Here is a 17,672-nt window from a genome sequence, read left to right on the forward strand (position 1 = left end):
AGATGTGGAGGGTGAAGGTGATGGTGGTCCCAGTGGTAATCGGAGCACTAGGTGCAGTGACTCCCAAGCTAGGCGAGTGGCTCCAGCAGATCAACAACAACAGTGGAGATCTCTGTCCAGAAGAGCGCAGTCCTAGGAACAGCTAAGATACTGCGCAGGACCCTCAAGCTCCCAGGCCTCTGGTAGAGGACCCAAGCTTGAAGGATTGACCTCCCACAGGGGCGAGTGGGGATTTTTTTTTATATGTATATATATACACACACACACACACATCTTCATTTTAAGCTAATTATTAGCAAAACCGTGCAACAGTAGAACCCAAAGCTATATGGTTAGCATTCAAAGAGACTATAACCAACGTTTTTATGAAGTCACTGTAGATACAACATTCTTCCTTAGAATGACAGACGTAGAGTACAGTGGTAGAATTAATTAGCAATAAATCTCTATTGCTAAGTTTAAGAGTTAAAACTATAAGGAACAGAGGCAGGTGAAATAATGTGTGTGAAATCTGTAGATATACGTTTCTCCCACATTTTTGTTGTGGTTGTTGCATCTTAAAGAGCAAACCAAAGCATCGGTCTGCCTGTTCCCTTTTAATTAAGTGGGTTCCTCTCTAAATCAACCAAAAACTACAGTTGGATATTTTCATCGTTTTTCAGGTGTATTGTTCTGTTTAATCATTCCAAACAGAAAAATTACTTAACATGCCAATTATGTGGTGTCCCACACGTCCCTTAAAAGAATCAAAAATAGGAAATGCCAAACAACATTAAAGAAAGGGGAGGCAGTGCAACCTTGAATCCCCACCAATCAAACCAACATACATAAATACGTGAACCACACACACACACACACACACACGCACACACACACACACACACATAGATTTGGAGATGACAGAGATAGCAAAAACAAAAGGCAAGGGATATGGATAGAGGATGTAATACAAATGAAAGTATGGTATGTGATGTGTGCGTTTGTGTGTGAATGGTTGTGTGAGCGTATGACATTTGCATCTCTGGCTCTCCAGCAGCTTTGGTCTTGGATGTTATCTCATCTGTATGTGCATACTGAGTGAGCCCAGGTGATGCATATGGCACAGAGGTCACACTAGAAAGGGCAAATGCTAAAATGAAGCTAACACAAATGCACATGTGCACGTGCATTCTATCCCACACACATGAACAAATGCACGCATTCTTACAGATACTTCGCCCGCCTAGCTTCATACGCATGCACCGGTGAGGGTTAACTGTCTCAGTTATTCCTTGACACGCACCCAGGGAAAAAGTGAAGACCGAAAGAAAAAAGGACAACATGCAAACAATGGTTCTCCATGGCATCTTAGGTTTGCTGTTAGTCAAGGATACCTGTGTAGGTCAGTAGGGTTATACAGACAAACTGTACGGTATAAAATTTACATGAGATGAAAAATCATGGATGGACCACTGTACATTTTGGAGCATCTTTGTTTCTAGCTACAATTGTTTTTCACCTGTGAGTCTGGGTGTGGTGGAATTAAGGCACGGCGGGACCACAGATCTGTGTTTTGAGCCATCTTTATTTACCATTTTTCACACCACCACAACAACCACCAACCCCTGAGTCCCTGTGTTTTAACACGGCGGACATGACTGCGGATGCCGTGCAGGTGCGTCCGCACTGCACTGAAGACCACGCCCCACCACACTGGGTTTGCATGTTTATGTGCCTGGTTGTGTGTGCTTTTTGTGTGACTGTCATCATAGCAAAATGTGGTTCTGGACTACTGTACTGTACAAAAACTACCACAAATCAATCCTGAAACTTAAAGGTGCATAGCTGCAACCAAAATAAACGCCGTGTTGAAAATTATTGTGGTTCAATCCATCTTTACTGATTAGTAATTAGTAATAACTGAGCAATCAGTACTTCGTAGCCTTCTCACAGGTCAGAACATTATCATGACGGGAGTCATCATTGGCATGATCCCTGCACATAATATCGCTGCTTTTAAAACGTGATTGTGTATTCGAGCTTGGGCCGTTATTTCACCTCCTGCATCCAGTCCTGTGTGCTCTTTGTGGTTTCCTGTAGCCAGATGTTGTGAGCGGAATCAGTCAGAGCCACGGCACATACTTTGTTTTTCACCTCTAATTCCCTCTGATTCATCTGCAATAAAAACAAATAAAGCTTGTGTTAGTCACACATCCAGCATGCTAATAACACCATCATTCGTGCTGAGGAGGAAATATTTGCTCGACAAAGAGGAATATTATAAGAGTCATAAACTCTTGAATAATAAACACCTGCATTTTGAAAATCATACATCTAAACAAATGCATTTTATTAGACAAACCAAATATATATTTATGAATATTAGGCCCAACTGCCTACTTCTTAGAGTGCACTGTATGCATATTTCTTGGTGACATCAATAGCCCAGTGGACAATTTTGTAACCCAAGGATACAGATTCAACCTCATGTATAGAGCATAATGTTGTAAAGTGAAATATGAAAGAGCACTGCTCCACCATAGTGTGTCCTTGTCACGTTCTGTGCAAATGTCCTTTCCTGCGCACGTTCAGATACCTTGGTCCCCATTCTTAATACCCTTTCCCTTCACATGTCACAGAGAATGTGGTGTTCGTAGGCCCGTCTTCCTATTCCCCTCTGAATGTCAATGCCAAGGAAAATGTCACACAAAGGACTTGTTACCGCACTACAATAGACTTCCCACACCGCTGGTGCTACCCCAAGGAGTACTACAGCCAAGCCTTGGGAACGAGCCGCTTCACTCAACTTTAAGATAAAAAGGACAGAATAGAGAACAGGACTTGCAACAATAGGTTAACAATCACTTACTTTATACATTTAGAGAAGCTGAGAAAGAGACTGAACTAAGGGATCGGCATAGTGCCTCTGAGGAAGCAGTAAATTTAGAAAGTGTCGTGGACTGCTAGGTGTTTATGGCTACATGCCAAGAAGTGGTGAGGTTAAGGCTGAGGGAAGAGTTTAGAATATAAGGCATTAGTTGGGACTTGTGCTGGATAAATATTTGCCTATAAAAGCCCAAAGGTATTAAACCAAAACTGGCTTGAGCCACAGGTATGAACCCATGTTTTTAATGGGCATAGAGAGTTTAAAATGGGACAAGGAGATGAATGTTTGTCTAAAGGTGGAGCTATCAAAGAGAGCAGCTCCGGCTGGCTATGCAATAAATGAGATTAGGCATTTGAATACATCCTCCCATACCTAGCCAAATTAAAGTATATAGAGATAAATGGATCTATTAAGGCACAAAAGACTTATATCATCTACCTGATCAGGCTACCAAAGGAACATTTTCACTATCAGAGAAGAATAAAGCAGCCTGACAGGTGAGGTACACACTTGAGCATACTTAATAAAAAAAAAGTACACAACTTTAGAGTTTAAAAGGACAGACATTGTCCAGACATATAGGTTCATTCACAGAGAATCATACGAAAACATACACACTGATACACACTCCTCACTGTAATCCCTCCTCATCCTTGCTTGGCTGAAAAGCTTTCCTCTGGCAGAACTGGGCCCATGGGAGCTGCAAAGTCAACCTTTTAAAATTGGAGGTGTCAGTCAGGGCCTTGTTTTCTGGTGCTAGCCAAATGGGCCCTTTCCTGAGTGAAAGGACTACCAGTTTAGACCAGAAAACAAGAGTAGATTGACTGCCCATGGAAAACACTGAGCATGTGACTTCAACCTAGTCGAGAACATTCCCCAAGCCTGGGCAGAAATCTCAGCATCTTTTCAAATGCCCAGGTGGACAGACAAATGAGTCTCTGCTTGCTACTATTGTTACTGTAAAACAATGATTCCAACATGTATTTCTTTTGAAAGGAAAACTTAAACATACTCCATATAGGTAAGGTTTAGTTGACATCACTGGTATATTAAAACTGTAGGAACTGTAAGTAAAACCAAACATTTGTCAGTGTGTCAAATAGGCTTTTGTTTTGTAAGCCTAACTTTGTTAAAGTACTTCAGCATGTCATTTACTTTACTTCTAAAGTACTTACGAAATAAGAGAGGACATGAGAAGCATGCCATAGCTGAAAAATAAAAAAAATTAACTGTGTAGGTGTAGGCCTCCACGTATGTGGGCATGTGTATAGGAATTATAGTGATCAGATAAGATCACTACTGATCGACAGCGGTTCTGTTAAGCTGAGAAGCTGGTGAATGACAGTGATTAGACAAAGATAAAGGCATGTACATAGAAAAAGATGGCTCAGAGAAAGGATGCTAGGTTACATATGCTACTGTGTGCTGGTGCTGCTTTAGTAGAGACAAATTTCCAACCCTCTGAGGAATAAGTCATAGTTTGTGATAACATAAACCTATATTTTGGAGAAAGACAAAACAGGGTTGTTGTTTTTTTTGGGGGGGGGGGGGGACATGTATATAATTTTTGATGTGGGTGAGGTTTGATTTTTTTCTTTGTTCCTTAATTGCCATGGAAAAAAGAACATTAATTAAACAAAAATGACATATTGGGACTGCCCAATGTTAAAGTAAGGATTAGTGCTGAGGACATCTAATGATAACTAACTACCAAACTAATGGCAACTTAGACCTCGAAGGGTTAAAGAGAACTTGTTAGAATCCTAAAATTACCTTTTAAAATGAATATATTCAGTTGCTTTTATTTCCGTTGTGGTAGGCAGAGCCTACCTGTCAACCTAATTTTTAATGATATGAAAATCAACAACAAAAAAAGTCTTTTATTTTTCTTAGCCTTTTTTTTGTTTAAGTTTCTCTATGATTTGCTACTCAAAGACATTCACTTTGTTGTAAATTTGCTAAAAGTAGGAGTGAAAACAAATTAGGAAATCTCACCAAACAAAGTCTGCTTCCCTCAACCGAAGATTAAGGAGCAAAGAACTCCATCTCTCACCAGTGCCTATATCAATCACTCATTCTGACAGCTCTCATTGCCGCAATGCCTCCACACATGCACTTGGCTGTGGTAACACTTGGGGTAATAGGTTGACAAATAATGACTCCAGGAGAGAGAGTGTTCTATGCCGTGTGGCCGTTAACCACAGTAATTTTGACACCCACTGGGTCCCATGTTTTACAAGCCACAATGACATCTGTGGTTAGCTGCATGTTGAAAGCATAATCTAAGCAGGTCTGTATCTTCTTCTAAGAGAGTAATGCTGTTAACTCACAAGCAGAAGCACGAAGCCAAATATTCTCCAGTGGATATCAGTGTAAGATGTTTTTTCATATGACTCATCATTCCACACCACAATGGCTTGTGAGTTAGTGTTAGCCACGTATACCCACAATGTTAAATGTGCTAATTCACTATGTAACTGCAGACAGCAGCTTTTACAAGGAAACAAGCCAGCTGTTGTGATCAGTCAAGTATCGGACAGGGAAATAGGAAGAGAAACATGTGGAAATACTTGTTGAACTAAAACCAACACACAGATGTTGAGACATTTGCCGCCTCTCGGCTGGCCTTTCCTTTAATGCTAGAGCAGCTGGATAAGCAGAGTAAAGTTCAAATGGGTGTGGGTGGATGTTGGACATGTGGGGCTGGTGTGTAAAAAAATGTAAGAGGAGTATAAAGGCGGAAGACTATAAGAAGCTCAGTGGATATCAAAAGTGGGAGAAAACCCCCCAGAAAGGACTATGGAGATAAAGCTAGACAAAGGAGACACATACAGGCAGATGTGCACAACAAAGAGTATTTATAAATACTTTATTAATCCCCAGGAGGAAAATTCTCTTTTCCCTCGGCCCACTTCACAGAGAGATCGGACCAAAGAGTCAACATCAGAACAGCATCCCTGAAGCAAATGGGCTTTCTCTGGGTTACTAAAAAATAAGTAGAAGATTATGTTTAAATGGGACCAATGCTCTGGGGTTTGATCTGGAAGCCGGAACTTAAAGGGCAGCCGCCACGCACCCAAGAAGAATTTGATGAATTGTTTATCACCTGCCTAATGTGGTTTATCTATATCCTACATCATAACAGCACTGTAAGTCTAATTCAGCGCAATTATCAGGGATTTGTTAATAGCATGATTTAAAGCGCCACAAAAAAACAGTGTAAACACAATTTCTTTACCCATTTTCATGGCCGTGCAGTTTTTGAACACACTCCCTCACTGTGATATGGATTCGATTTGACCCCAACTAGCATCACATTTACATTCTTTTGAACCACGATAACAAATCTGAGTCACAACTGACGATGCAGACTTGAGCTCACCCTCAACCCACATACATTCAAACTCTGGATGAACTTTGAAATCCTTCTCCCTCTTTTTACTTCTCCCTTTTCCCCCCCTCCTCGTAAACCATTTCTTTTTTGATTTCTCTGCAGAGGGCCTGGTTGCTAAAGAGACCCACAAATATCACATATTCTGACCCCCTCGGTTGGCACAACTCTGCTAAATCCAGCTTTTCACAAGCTCTATGAAACAGCCAACCCCCACGCATTTGGAGTCGCTCAAACAGATGCAGATACACACACGCAGACTTGTCTATAACCCATGTGTCTTGTACCTGACCTCTCACACGGCCCTCAGTAAAGTACAGTGTTTAGCGCTTTAAGCTGCTTCCTACTACAAAGCCAGCTAATTGCTAGACTTTTTGTTGTGCATAATCTTATTTTCACCACTGACACAGAATATGATATGCGATGGGTGTGTGTATGAAGGAGGGGAGGGGGGTGGGGGGTGGGGGGGGCATATTAATCATGTTTATTTATCTGGACTAGGAGTTGAAATAAGCGACGAGACATCATTTAACAGCATGCTAAGCTAATCTCTGGTCGAGATAAATACTTCATTTTCTCTCCTCTCCCCGTGACGCTCCCTTGCTCATGACTGCTCCACTGACGCTACATCTAAACACCGGCAATAATAAAGACAATTATTTAGGCCTTTGATAATTATGTGTCAAAGGCAGCAAAAGCCACTAGATAATTGGGCGAAAACTGAATGGTAATCCACAATGGAGTTCCCTGTGGGGAGACAGGCAGACTCATCCCTAGAAAGAATGCAGAGTGAGAGAAAAGAGAGAAGCAGGCAAAGACAGAAAGATGAGAGCTCTTTAAGGGGCCTTGCTCACTGTCAGACAGTCAATGTGAAAAGCCACAATTATACACAGAGAGAGAGAGAGAGAGTGTGAATAGAGTGCAGCAAACAAGAGAAAGGAAAACAAGGGACAGAGAGAGAATGACAGAAAATAGGTGAGAATGAAAAAGGACAAAATGTAGAGTGTCAGTGAGAGTGAGCAAAGACTGAGTAGAGGCTAAGGGCGAGAGAAAGAGAGAAAGCGAGTGAGAGCAAGAGAGAGAGAGGGAAGCACCCCGCAATGATGCCAGTCAGAGACAAGGCTTATAATGTGGCTGCGCCATGTACTGCCAACAGCCACAGATAATCTAGGACTACCCACTGAGCACTGAAGCACTGCTTAAATATTTGATTGATTAACTGTCCCGTGCCTGCCAGAGAGTAAGAGGAGAGCATCAGAGAAGCCAGGGCGAACACAGAAAAAACAAACAAACACGCATGTGGGTGCACACCGGAAGGTTTGAAAACACATGGCTCAGACACACTAACACATACACCCCCATAAATCCATATACAACAACATTGGAAGAGGGGCACAAACACAAACACACGCAAACATGTACACATTGAAGGCATGTGCGGACTCTGCAAAGACAGTGGCAAGCACTAGGCAAGGGAAAACAAACTGACTGCTGCTTTCACAGAGACTCAATTTCCTATCATTTCCATCCAAAATTAATGAGGACAGTGTAGATAAATAGCAGTTAGGTTGATTATGCTTATCTGGATTCGGCTTTTAACCAGAACTTGACTGACCACAGGAATGATGATGATGATGGTGTATGTGTGTCTGTACATGTGTTGTCTCTTTTATTTCTACATACTAATGTGTAGCTAGGAAGTGATCTGAGGTCATAGAGGGCGGACAGGAGTTGGAGTGCAGCGTGTTCAGATATCTTACCAATGATGTGACACACACACACAACACACTCATCCTTGTTCGTCCCTGGCTGTGAAAACACAGGCAGCTGACCCTCCACGCTCCAACACCCTCCACAGGAAGAGACAACACTGGCGCTTCCTGTGGCTTTGAAGCAGCGGCCTCAGGTCCCCTGTCGGTCCCCGGTTTCCTTTGTCTTAACTGCAGGAAGGAAGGCCTCTCTAGCATGAGGCCACTGGGCCCTAGGGAACGAGAGGGAGTATGTTTGTGTATGTGCAACCTTTAGTGTGGTGGGAGTGTGCAGAGGTTTTGCTCGCTGAGGTCACATGCATTTACTTGCAGGGTTTCCCCCCCTCTGGTTCTCTCAGGTGCATACACTTCTGTTGTGGCAGGCAGAGCGACAGAGCAGGAGAAAACTGCAATAACTTCCTCCGCTGTTTCCTCTCACGACTGTCCGCCAAAAGCATGATGGAGCGATGGAGAGAAACAGAGGATGGTGGGTGGAGGGACGGGGTGACGGGGCGGCATTGCTGAGATGTGTGAGTGACGGCACCGGACACTGGGTAGAGGGAGGGAGCGCATGTCAGTGTATGCGCTGGGAAGGATTCTGTGTGTGCATAAACATGCAAACCACACGCACTCACAGGCGCACAGACACGCACCGACAACAGTGGGGGTGATGAGGAAAAGGAAGGCCAATAAATATTTACTGACACAGCAGAGGTGGAGAATGGTTGTTCACTGGTGGAAACAAAAGGCAGAGGATGAGGAGCTGCATGCCAGGAAACCTGCTGGCTGCGGGCGTTGCGCCCCGCTTGTGCCCACATGGAAAACAAGAGAAAGATCGGAAGACAGGAAGGAGGAGAGAGAAAGGGCAAGAAGAAAGGGATGAATGGTGTCGGAAAAAAGTTTATCGTAAATAATAGTATAGTGTGACAGAGAAAAGAGACAGCCCTAAACCCGATTAATTTAGTTTATTACAGGTTTATTACAGGTTTATTAGTTTAATACAAATTAACAGGATTGAATGAGAGTTTTTTTTATGTAATACTGTATGTGTATATTCATTAAACTACTTTCTGTTTGCCCGGAAGCCAGAGATTCTAGGCACATTGGCTCCCTGGACTTATCACAGTTTATTTTGGGTTTTTTTTTTTTGGTAATATGGGACAGGTTTGATATGATCTATTTCAACTGTGTCCAGAGGCACTTTGCCCTGCGCTGGCTGATAACATCCTTTGGAAATCCAAAGTGAACTGAGAGGTTCCTGACTAATTTGCATTTGCACATCTGGCTGGTGAGGCCAGGCTGTTTGGAGCTTAGTGAAGCTCTCTTCACATAGTCACAGATTTTCTACATCAATCTCGCTCTTCCTGATAGCGACATGTAATTGCATAAGCACTTAAATGTTTGAATTCCAACAGGGTTTCACTAACAGCTTATTTACAAATCGTGAACACATGGTAAATTAAGCAGCAGCTTAAATGGACAGCAACAAGGTGTAGTTACTACAACAAAATTTAACAATTTCTTATTAACATCTGGACAGTGGTAGTATTTATAATACATTTATAGTACACCCATAATGTTCTCTGAAATCACACGGACAGTTAAGAAGTGGACAAATATTTGTAACATTACAATTTGGAATTTTTATTTTTTTTTAATTTCTTAGTGACACTAAAAGAAATTCTTCAAATTGTAAATCTATCTGGACAAATTTTTATTTATAAAGTGAAACTGTGGCATGTTGAAAATTAATTTTTAATTTAATTGTATTTTTCTCATGATAAGTGACACAAGGTATCGTGGATAGTGGCTTTATTGTTCCCAAATCAGTGGCCATATTAACAGCTTCAATCTAAAGTTTGGAATGGGAAAGTTACTTTGCGCAGCGCACAGAGGCCTCCTCGTTGTCTTTTCTATCCTTTTTTTTTACTCTAAAAGTGCTTCTTTCTTGTCTTTCTCTCTGTCTCCCAACCCTCCGGCAATGCTGTAAAATAGAAACCTAACCTCAATATTTTCCCTCACGGTGCTGGGACTTGCTGGCCCATTAAATTCCCCTTCCCATGTGTCAGCTTGCACATTTCTACCATGAAATTTTTGTATAATTAAACTTTCTTAATGATTTATAAGCTATAATAATAGCCCTAAGTATTTCGGAGCAGGTTAAAGGGACAGTCTTTAAGTGTACACCGGGGGATGACCCTGTTTTAACATAGATTTGGATGGGTGACTCTCAGTTGGAGACGAGGATGGAGAGGGCAAGGGAGAATGGGATTGATAGAGGCAGGGAGTGAACGAGAGGGCCTAACAAGGGTGGATGGAGGAGGAGGGTGAGACCTCTGGGTTATAACTCAGGGTGATACTGACACTGAGGAAAAGCAAGGGCTTCCTGAACCCACCCACACACACACACACACACACACACACACACACAGATGTTTGCTCTCTGCTGCCTCTGTGATGGTGAGGCTGATATGATTGCCACTTAGGAAATCAGTGTGTTTTCACACCACTCTCTGCTCTGCCAAAGCTAATGTGTTAAATATCCATTGGGTACTGCTGTCCATTTCTAAGACACACACAGCCTTAGGGGCTGATAAACACTGATTTCTTGTACTAACGGAGCCCAGAGTTGGCATCGAAGCCAACATTTCTAAATTGGGGTGTAGTGAGAAAATTTCAACAAGCTATGAGTTGGAATTTTCATTGTGGGAATTTCCAGCCAATTTTTCTAAATTTGTTATGAGAACGGTGAAGTACAGCTAAATTTTAATCCTTTTTTCCCCATTCTTGTTGTTTTTGGGAACAGAGCCTATTTCTTCTTTTTTCCCAGCTCAAGCTTTCTTTTTACAAGTTTTTTAGTTTTCATACAAATCCAGTTTTATAGTTTTACAGATCAAGACAAAAAAGTCCAGCTACTGTACGTTCTTTGAAAGGGTTGTGTCTGCTCATGGCCAAATATACCAAATATCTCGGTGGAGAGTCATACACCTTCACTTTAAATAAGGAAAAAAGAAAGAGAAGTAAAAGTAGACAGCAAAAAACCCCTAATATGGACAAGCATACTACCCTACTTAGTAGAAGTGTGTGCTTAAACTACCCGGGCCACTTGAAAAACACATGGGAAAAAGTTCCGGAAAAAAAGGAAAGGGGAGGGGAGGTAAAATGACAACGAAAGTGTTCCTCCCATCAGTTATCATCTTCTGCTCCTTCATATTTGCTCGTCTCCTGTGCCGCGGGGCAAGGACAAAAGAGAGGGGCCAGAAAAAGAAGAAAAAAAGAAAAGAAAAGAGGAAAAGGCTCTGTGAACTTGCTGTACTCAAAGGCAGAAGAGAGTGAGGGAGGGAAATTTACAGAAGGCCAAATGAAATTAATGGTAATATATAACAATCTGAAATTAACTTCTCATTGCCACTAGCCATGATTTAAAACAGCTTTTTAACGAGAGGAAAGATGAGTCAGAAAAGAATAAGAGGGGAAGGGGTTGAGGCCATATTACAAATTGGACAGGCTGGGGGTAGCTCCAAGTTAATTTTCCCCATCATGTAAAAAACTTTGCAGTTCGCAAGGCATGCTCACTTAAATTATTATTATATTTATGCCCAAAGTAATCAAGACATGAGACCAAAATCTAAAAAAAATAATACTGAAGCAGAGTTTAAGAAAACACAAAGTAATTCAATTAGCCAATTTTATAGACCGGATAAAGAAAAAAAAAAAGTTCATTTTAGATTATATCACAAAATACTCTGTTGGACCAGATTTAATATCAAATCAGAGGACTATAATAATAATAATAATAATAATAATAATAATGTGATCAACAACAACAACATTCCTTCCTCTTTTGAGTACATAAAAAATTACTACAGTATTTAACAAATTAAACGTAAACCTCGCAAGAAAAAAAAGCACACCGGTTGAAGTTCTTTTCAAGTGATATTGTTGATTAAAAACAAAGCTGTAGAAGAGGAAAATGGGCACACACACACGCACATACACACACAGAGCACACACACATAACTCCGTATAAAGCATATTATTAATCTTATAAAAAAAAGCAATTAAATCAAAGTGGTATAGAGCCTGAAGCTATGAGGACTGTCAATTCTGCTGGAAATGCCACAGAAGATTACAGTTGGGTTTGTGGATTCCATGAACCCTTTTTTGATTAGGGGGAGTCAATTATTTCTTATTACTGAAGATGCTATTTCGGAAAAAGACCTTGTCAGTCAATCATGCAAAAAGTCCTCGAAACGCGTGAGTAAATCGTTAAAGAGAGAGGTGGAGGCAGGCTGGTGGATGGGTAGGTTCGGTGGTGGTGGTGGTAGTGGGGGAGGGGGTGTCACTGACCCTTTTCCCTACCCAAACTCCTACTTGTAGTGAAATTACCTTTTAACTATTACACTTCTGTCAGGTCTTTGTCAGCGTATGGTAATTAGGGCCTTCGGTGGAGCACATTTGAAAAGAAAATATATTTATTAGTTTATCTCAGAGAAAGGCATTTATGCAGAGCTGAAGGTAAGTTTGAATGTAGTGATTATCTTGTCATTTTAAAATATTTTTTTTCTCCGTGTGTGCACCGTCTGTGTGTATGTGTGTGCATGTCAGCACGAGTGAACCCTATATACGACGTCAGGTAATGTGCTATTGTGTGAGATATGTGCCTGGGTGGGACAGACACATGTGCATTCATACATATATAAAATATATATTTATACGCGCGCGTGCACGTGTGTGCATAAGCTGCATTCAGCACACTGATGGGCGAGCGCAGCACATTTCTCCCGTCCTCTTTGTTCTGTGTTGGGTTTGACACCTCTAAACAATAACAGCGCCTCACTTCGCCCAGCCCCAACCCACCACCAACCACACACTGCATGGATGGGAGCTGCCAATTAGCACTATCAAACACCCCTCATCAGCTGTCTCCTCACCATAGACAACAACGCAAATCAATAATTCAGTTTTCTTCAAAAACAATCACATTCATCAGCAGACTTAACGATAAATGAGGCAAAAGAACATGGTCACTAATTGCAAACTATAGCTTCTGCAATATACAAAGGATACAAAGAACGAAACTAGAGTACTGCTGGGGTATCCACACGAAGTGGAGCGAAACTAGAAGCTGCCGACTAGCAGAGTAAAAACAAAACAGAAACAAAGGTCTGCGTCCTCTCAGTCTCCTCTCAACAGTGGCATCCAAATCCCAGTCCGATTGCTAGGCATTTGAATAAACAGGACAGTTGTTCTCGTGCACTTGTTTTTACAGACATTCCCCAGTCTGAAAATGTTCCACCGTCCTTCTTATTTATTTTTTTATCATTTTCAAATGCTGTGTTTTGTTGGCGGCCAATGGGCAGCCAGATGATATGGTATGACCCAGGGGATAGAGGCCGAAACAGGGAGAGAGACATGAAGAGGGGGGGCCTGTCATGGAGTGAGAGTCTCTGAGGGCTGGAGGTGAGCAGAGGTGGCTGAGAGATGACTGTCGTTCTTCTCAGTGGTCCAAGCCCTTTTCATTAACCCACACCCCTGGGTTCACCAAACAGAAACAGGGGGTGAGTGTGAGGACAGGGGGACGCGGATGGGTGCTGAGCAGTGGCCCCGGTGACCACCAGAGACCTGCCGCCTGTCTGCCTTCCTGTCTGTCTCAGTGCAGATCTGTGTCATCCATTACAGACAAGGGACTGCTTTTTAACAAAATGCAAACACAAACAAGAGCACATGCATGGTCACACAGACAAAGACGAAGCATGCATACAAAAATACACAAGCATCGAAACCTTCTAAGGAAAAGAGAGAGGTAACAAAGGACAGGCAGTGCCCCCTAGTGTTTTCATCAAAGAGAACTCAGACCAAATCAACTAACCATCACCCCAAGCAACACCACGAAAACAGAAATGAAAGGACAGCGAGGGAGCGCGGAGAGATAGAGGCGAAGGGAGGCAAGAGGTGAAGAGGCTTAATTCATGAGAAAAATGGCTTCACGTGTGGAAGGCACAGTCAGGGCGGCGGGTGGAAGGAGCCAGACTGGTGAAAGGAATACGAGGGATGGAGAAAACAAGGCAGAAGAAGAGATGGATGTTAACAAACGACGATGGGGGATGGGGATCTACTGAACATGTTAGTTGGTTGGTGGTGATGGGGTTAAAAGTTATCTGACACCACCGAGCTATTTTTAATGCTGAAGGCCACAAAAGTAAGAACGTAAGTGGTGGAGAAAGAAAGAGGTAGAGGCAGGCCATGCATGAAAGCCAGTGTCAGCGGAGTCCAGACGAATAGTCAAGTGTGAAGCCATCTAATAGGAACGCAGAATATATATGAGACAGAGACACACATGCTTTCAAAGACCCTTGCCTGGTAACTGATCTGAATATGAACCAGGAACTACTGACATCATGAAGGGAGGAATCAAAAACTAGTTCACTGGGACAACAAACAGGCCTTATGGAGTAAAATGAAAACTCTCGTTTAACGATGAAAACATTTATACCCAAATATGGTATTTTCTAAAAAAAAATCTGTGAATGTGTGTACGATTTTTTTTTTCTTTTTAAATCGGACCGCAGGATCAGCCTCATATTCCCACCATGAAACAAGGCCTACCCTTCAGTGAGCTCCATATTCAACTCCGAGCCGGCTAAGACATCAAAGGGTGCTCCACACCAGGAGTCTCTGCCTCACTCTCCTTCTCCCTTCCTCACTCTACCTTCCTTTGGTCTTTCATAACCCCATCGTATTTCACAGCACATAAAGCCTTAAAATGGCACATAAAACAGTTCATCTCTTTTCACTGTCGGCTTTCCAGGCTTAAAAAATTAAATATGTTTTACTGCAGGTACATAACTAAAACACATCCCTGGAAAAAACTGCCATAAAGGATTCAAACAAGGCTTTCCGTGAGTATTGAAGGCTATAGAATTGGGAATATATCAGCTGAATAGCCTATATAGGATAAACCAAGTTTAAAAAGCAGAAAAAAATGAACCGACTGAAACACTGTGGCACTGCCTGTTTTCCATTTACCATCAGTCTCATCAGCATGTGCCTTCGGCTTAAACGCTGCAGTTATAAGTAGAAAACAAACCACACAAGTTACGCACTGCAAGTTATGCACTGACACAAAAAAATGACAGGCACTAAAAAATTCCTGTGACCCTGGTACTTAAGGTTTAGACCGATACCACAGAATACCAACACAGCAGTCACTGAACTTTAAAAGCAGTCGTAGACAGACAGAGAGAGAAAGAGGGAGAGAGATAGAGGATGAAGTGGATGAAGATGCAGAGTTTGAAAGACAAAAGCAAAAACGGAAAAGAGAAGAAAAAGAAAGACAGAAAAGAAGAGCAAATGAGAGAGGGTTTAAACTTCAACCCTAGAGTCACTGAGTTCACTGACATTTGCACCAGGATCCGCCTAGCTGTGCCTCACAGCTTTTCAAACACAACACTTTCTCTCCTTTCAATCCCTAAGACGTATTCTCCCTGCTACATTTGCCACAGAATGAGACCATTCACAGTCTTGAGGGCAGAGGGGAAAAATAAAAGGCAAAACAACAAAAACGTAAAAGCAAACTGGATTCCAAGTTTCGAAATCGAGCGATGCTTGCGTGACAATTTGCAACCCCGGTACAGGCTTGAGATTCCTCTCATATATTGTATTCTTACCGAAGGATTAACAAGTGGGAAAGAAAAAAAAATGACACATGACAAGTGATTCATTTGAGCTGTCAACATGTCATCTTCAACACATTCAAACCTCGTGTCAAGCACTTGTATTCCCTCTTCGGTGAAGGTGACCTAGGTCGTAACCAGATGACACACCCAGACACAGCAGGTGAATGCATGAAAATACCACAGTGGGAACAGCGAATGCGAGATGATAAAAGACAAGTCAGAGTAAAAAAGGAGAAAAAAAATAATCCACTTGGTAAATATTTGGGGAAAGTTTTTAAACTTGCATTTTACGATCACTTATTTGACATACTTGATGGTACTGAGTTATAAGGTTGAGATCGCTATTTAATTTAAAATGATTTCACACAAAATAAACAGCACTCGAGGGATTTTTTTTTTCTTCTTCTTTAAGACTGTAAGCATGAAGTGCGAGAATGATGAATCACTGGGAAAAATGAGTGGTTTTAGGGCGAGATGGTTGAAAAAGACAAATCTAAAAGACATAAAAAATAGTGTGAAGGAGAGAGGAGTGAGGTCATTCTCGAGTGAAGGATAAGAATCGCTGGGAAAGAATAGAGCGGCAAAATCTGGTGTGAAGTTGAGGTTAAGAGAGGGAAGGGAAAAGAAAGTGACTGAATCAGAAGCAAAGGGGAAGAGCAAAGAACAAAGTAAAATACCATATACACCATGAAACCAAATAAAAACAAGAAAATGAAAAGAGGTGAGTTTAAGTGGTAAAAGAAAGTAGATACTAGGAGGGTCACCAAAGAAGCTTAGAAGTATTTTATCCACAAAAAGCAGCGGCAGGAGGGAGTGGTTTGACATTTAAAAAAAAGAAAAAAAAAACAGGGGCAAAGGGAAAGTAAGAATTACGGCGAATTTGGTTGCCATGTAAAGGAAAAAGGCAATAAATGAGAGAGGAGTGGGGGGAAAATGGATAACAGTGCCCAATGAGTATTAAAGAGCGAATAAAAGAAAGATAGAGGTCTGAAGAAAAAGAGAGGGAAGAGATTGAGACCTTGCCGCTGAGGCAACGAGCCGAGTGGAACGTGAAAGGCAGACAAAGCTGCGCACTGCTTTCACAAAGCAGAACAAAGAGAAGAGGTGCATCATGGGAATCTGATCCTTGCGCCGCTACTGACGCCATGCTGGATAAAGACACAATGGCACATATGCACAAGTCAAAATGCATGTATGGCTTTATGCAACACCCAAAGTCATGACTGCATGATTAGACCTGTCTGAGTGAAATAAGTCTACTTCAGTAAATACTTCAAGAAATATAGCTGTACATCTTCAGCCTTTATAAGAATTCACAACTACAGTAAGACTATGGATGGTTGACAGCAGAGAAACCGTGAGCAAGCCCAGACAGCATCCTCTCTGAGGAAGTGGAAGGTAAAGTGAGGGAAGACTGTCCAAGCAGCCTACAAGGAAGACAGTTTTACTGAGAGGGAGAGAGAAAACAAGTAACAGACAGCTTAGAGGAGAGTTTGCTCTGTAGCACACTGATACAAGCAGACCAGGGCGAGGATGAACAGGAAGGGAGGAGGTCTGCTCAATTTCAGCAGTACTTCAGGTAGGAGAAGAAAAGGCAATATATGTTTGAGTGTGCTGAATGTTTTATATATTTTATTGTGTACGATTTTATTGAATCCTACTTTCTTAAGCAGCTTACTCGAGGAAACACGGGCTGAAAGAGGGATAACGTAGGTGGCAATGGAAAGTGTTTCATACTTTGATAGTTCTAAAACTCATAGAAAAAAGTATGCAAAGTATTAAGATATCGGTGCATTATTATTGGTTTTCCATCTATCAGCTATGACTCCAACTTGCCCCTCTCTTTCTTTTTCCTCTCCTTTCTCCCTCCGTCGGTCCCTCTCTCTTTTCCTCCGGCAGGTCTGATATGCTAGAGCTGCAGCTGAACTCTGAGTAGCACTGTCTCCGGGAAAAAACAAAGTGATCAATGTGAGAAGGCACGGGGCGCT

General features: G+C 41.9%; 1 protein-coding gene across 1 annotated transcript in view; it reads right to left on the reverse strand.

The window, feature by feature from the left end:
- Positions 1–17,672, reverse strand: part of fam172a (family with sequence similarity 172 member A) — a 158,156-nt gene that overhangs the window by 58,078 nt on the left and 82,406 nt on the right. Inside the window, exon 9 of the mRNA XM_040019660.1 lies at positions 2,038–2,154. Coding sequence (XP_039875594.1) covers positions 2,038–2,154 — 117 coding nt within the window. The remainder of the gene's footprint in view (positions 1–2,037; positions 2,155–17,672) is intronic.

The sequence above is a fragment of the Simochromis diagramma genome, unplaced genomic scaffold (genome assembly GCF_900408965.1).
Source record: "Simochromis diagramma unplaced genomic scaffold, fSimDia1.1 OVJJ01000822.1, whole genome shotgun sequence".
Taxonomy (NCBI): Eukaryota; Metazoa; Chordata; class Actinopteri; order Cichliformes; family Cichlidae; genus Simochromis; species Simochromis diagramma.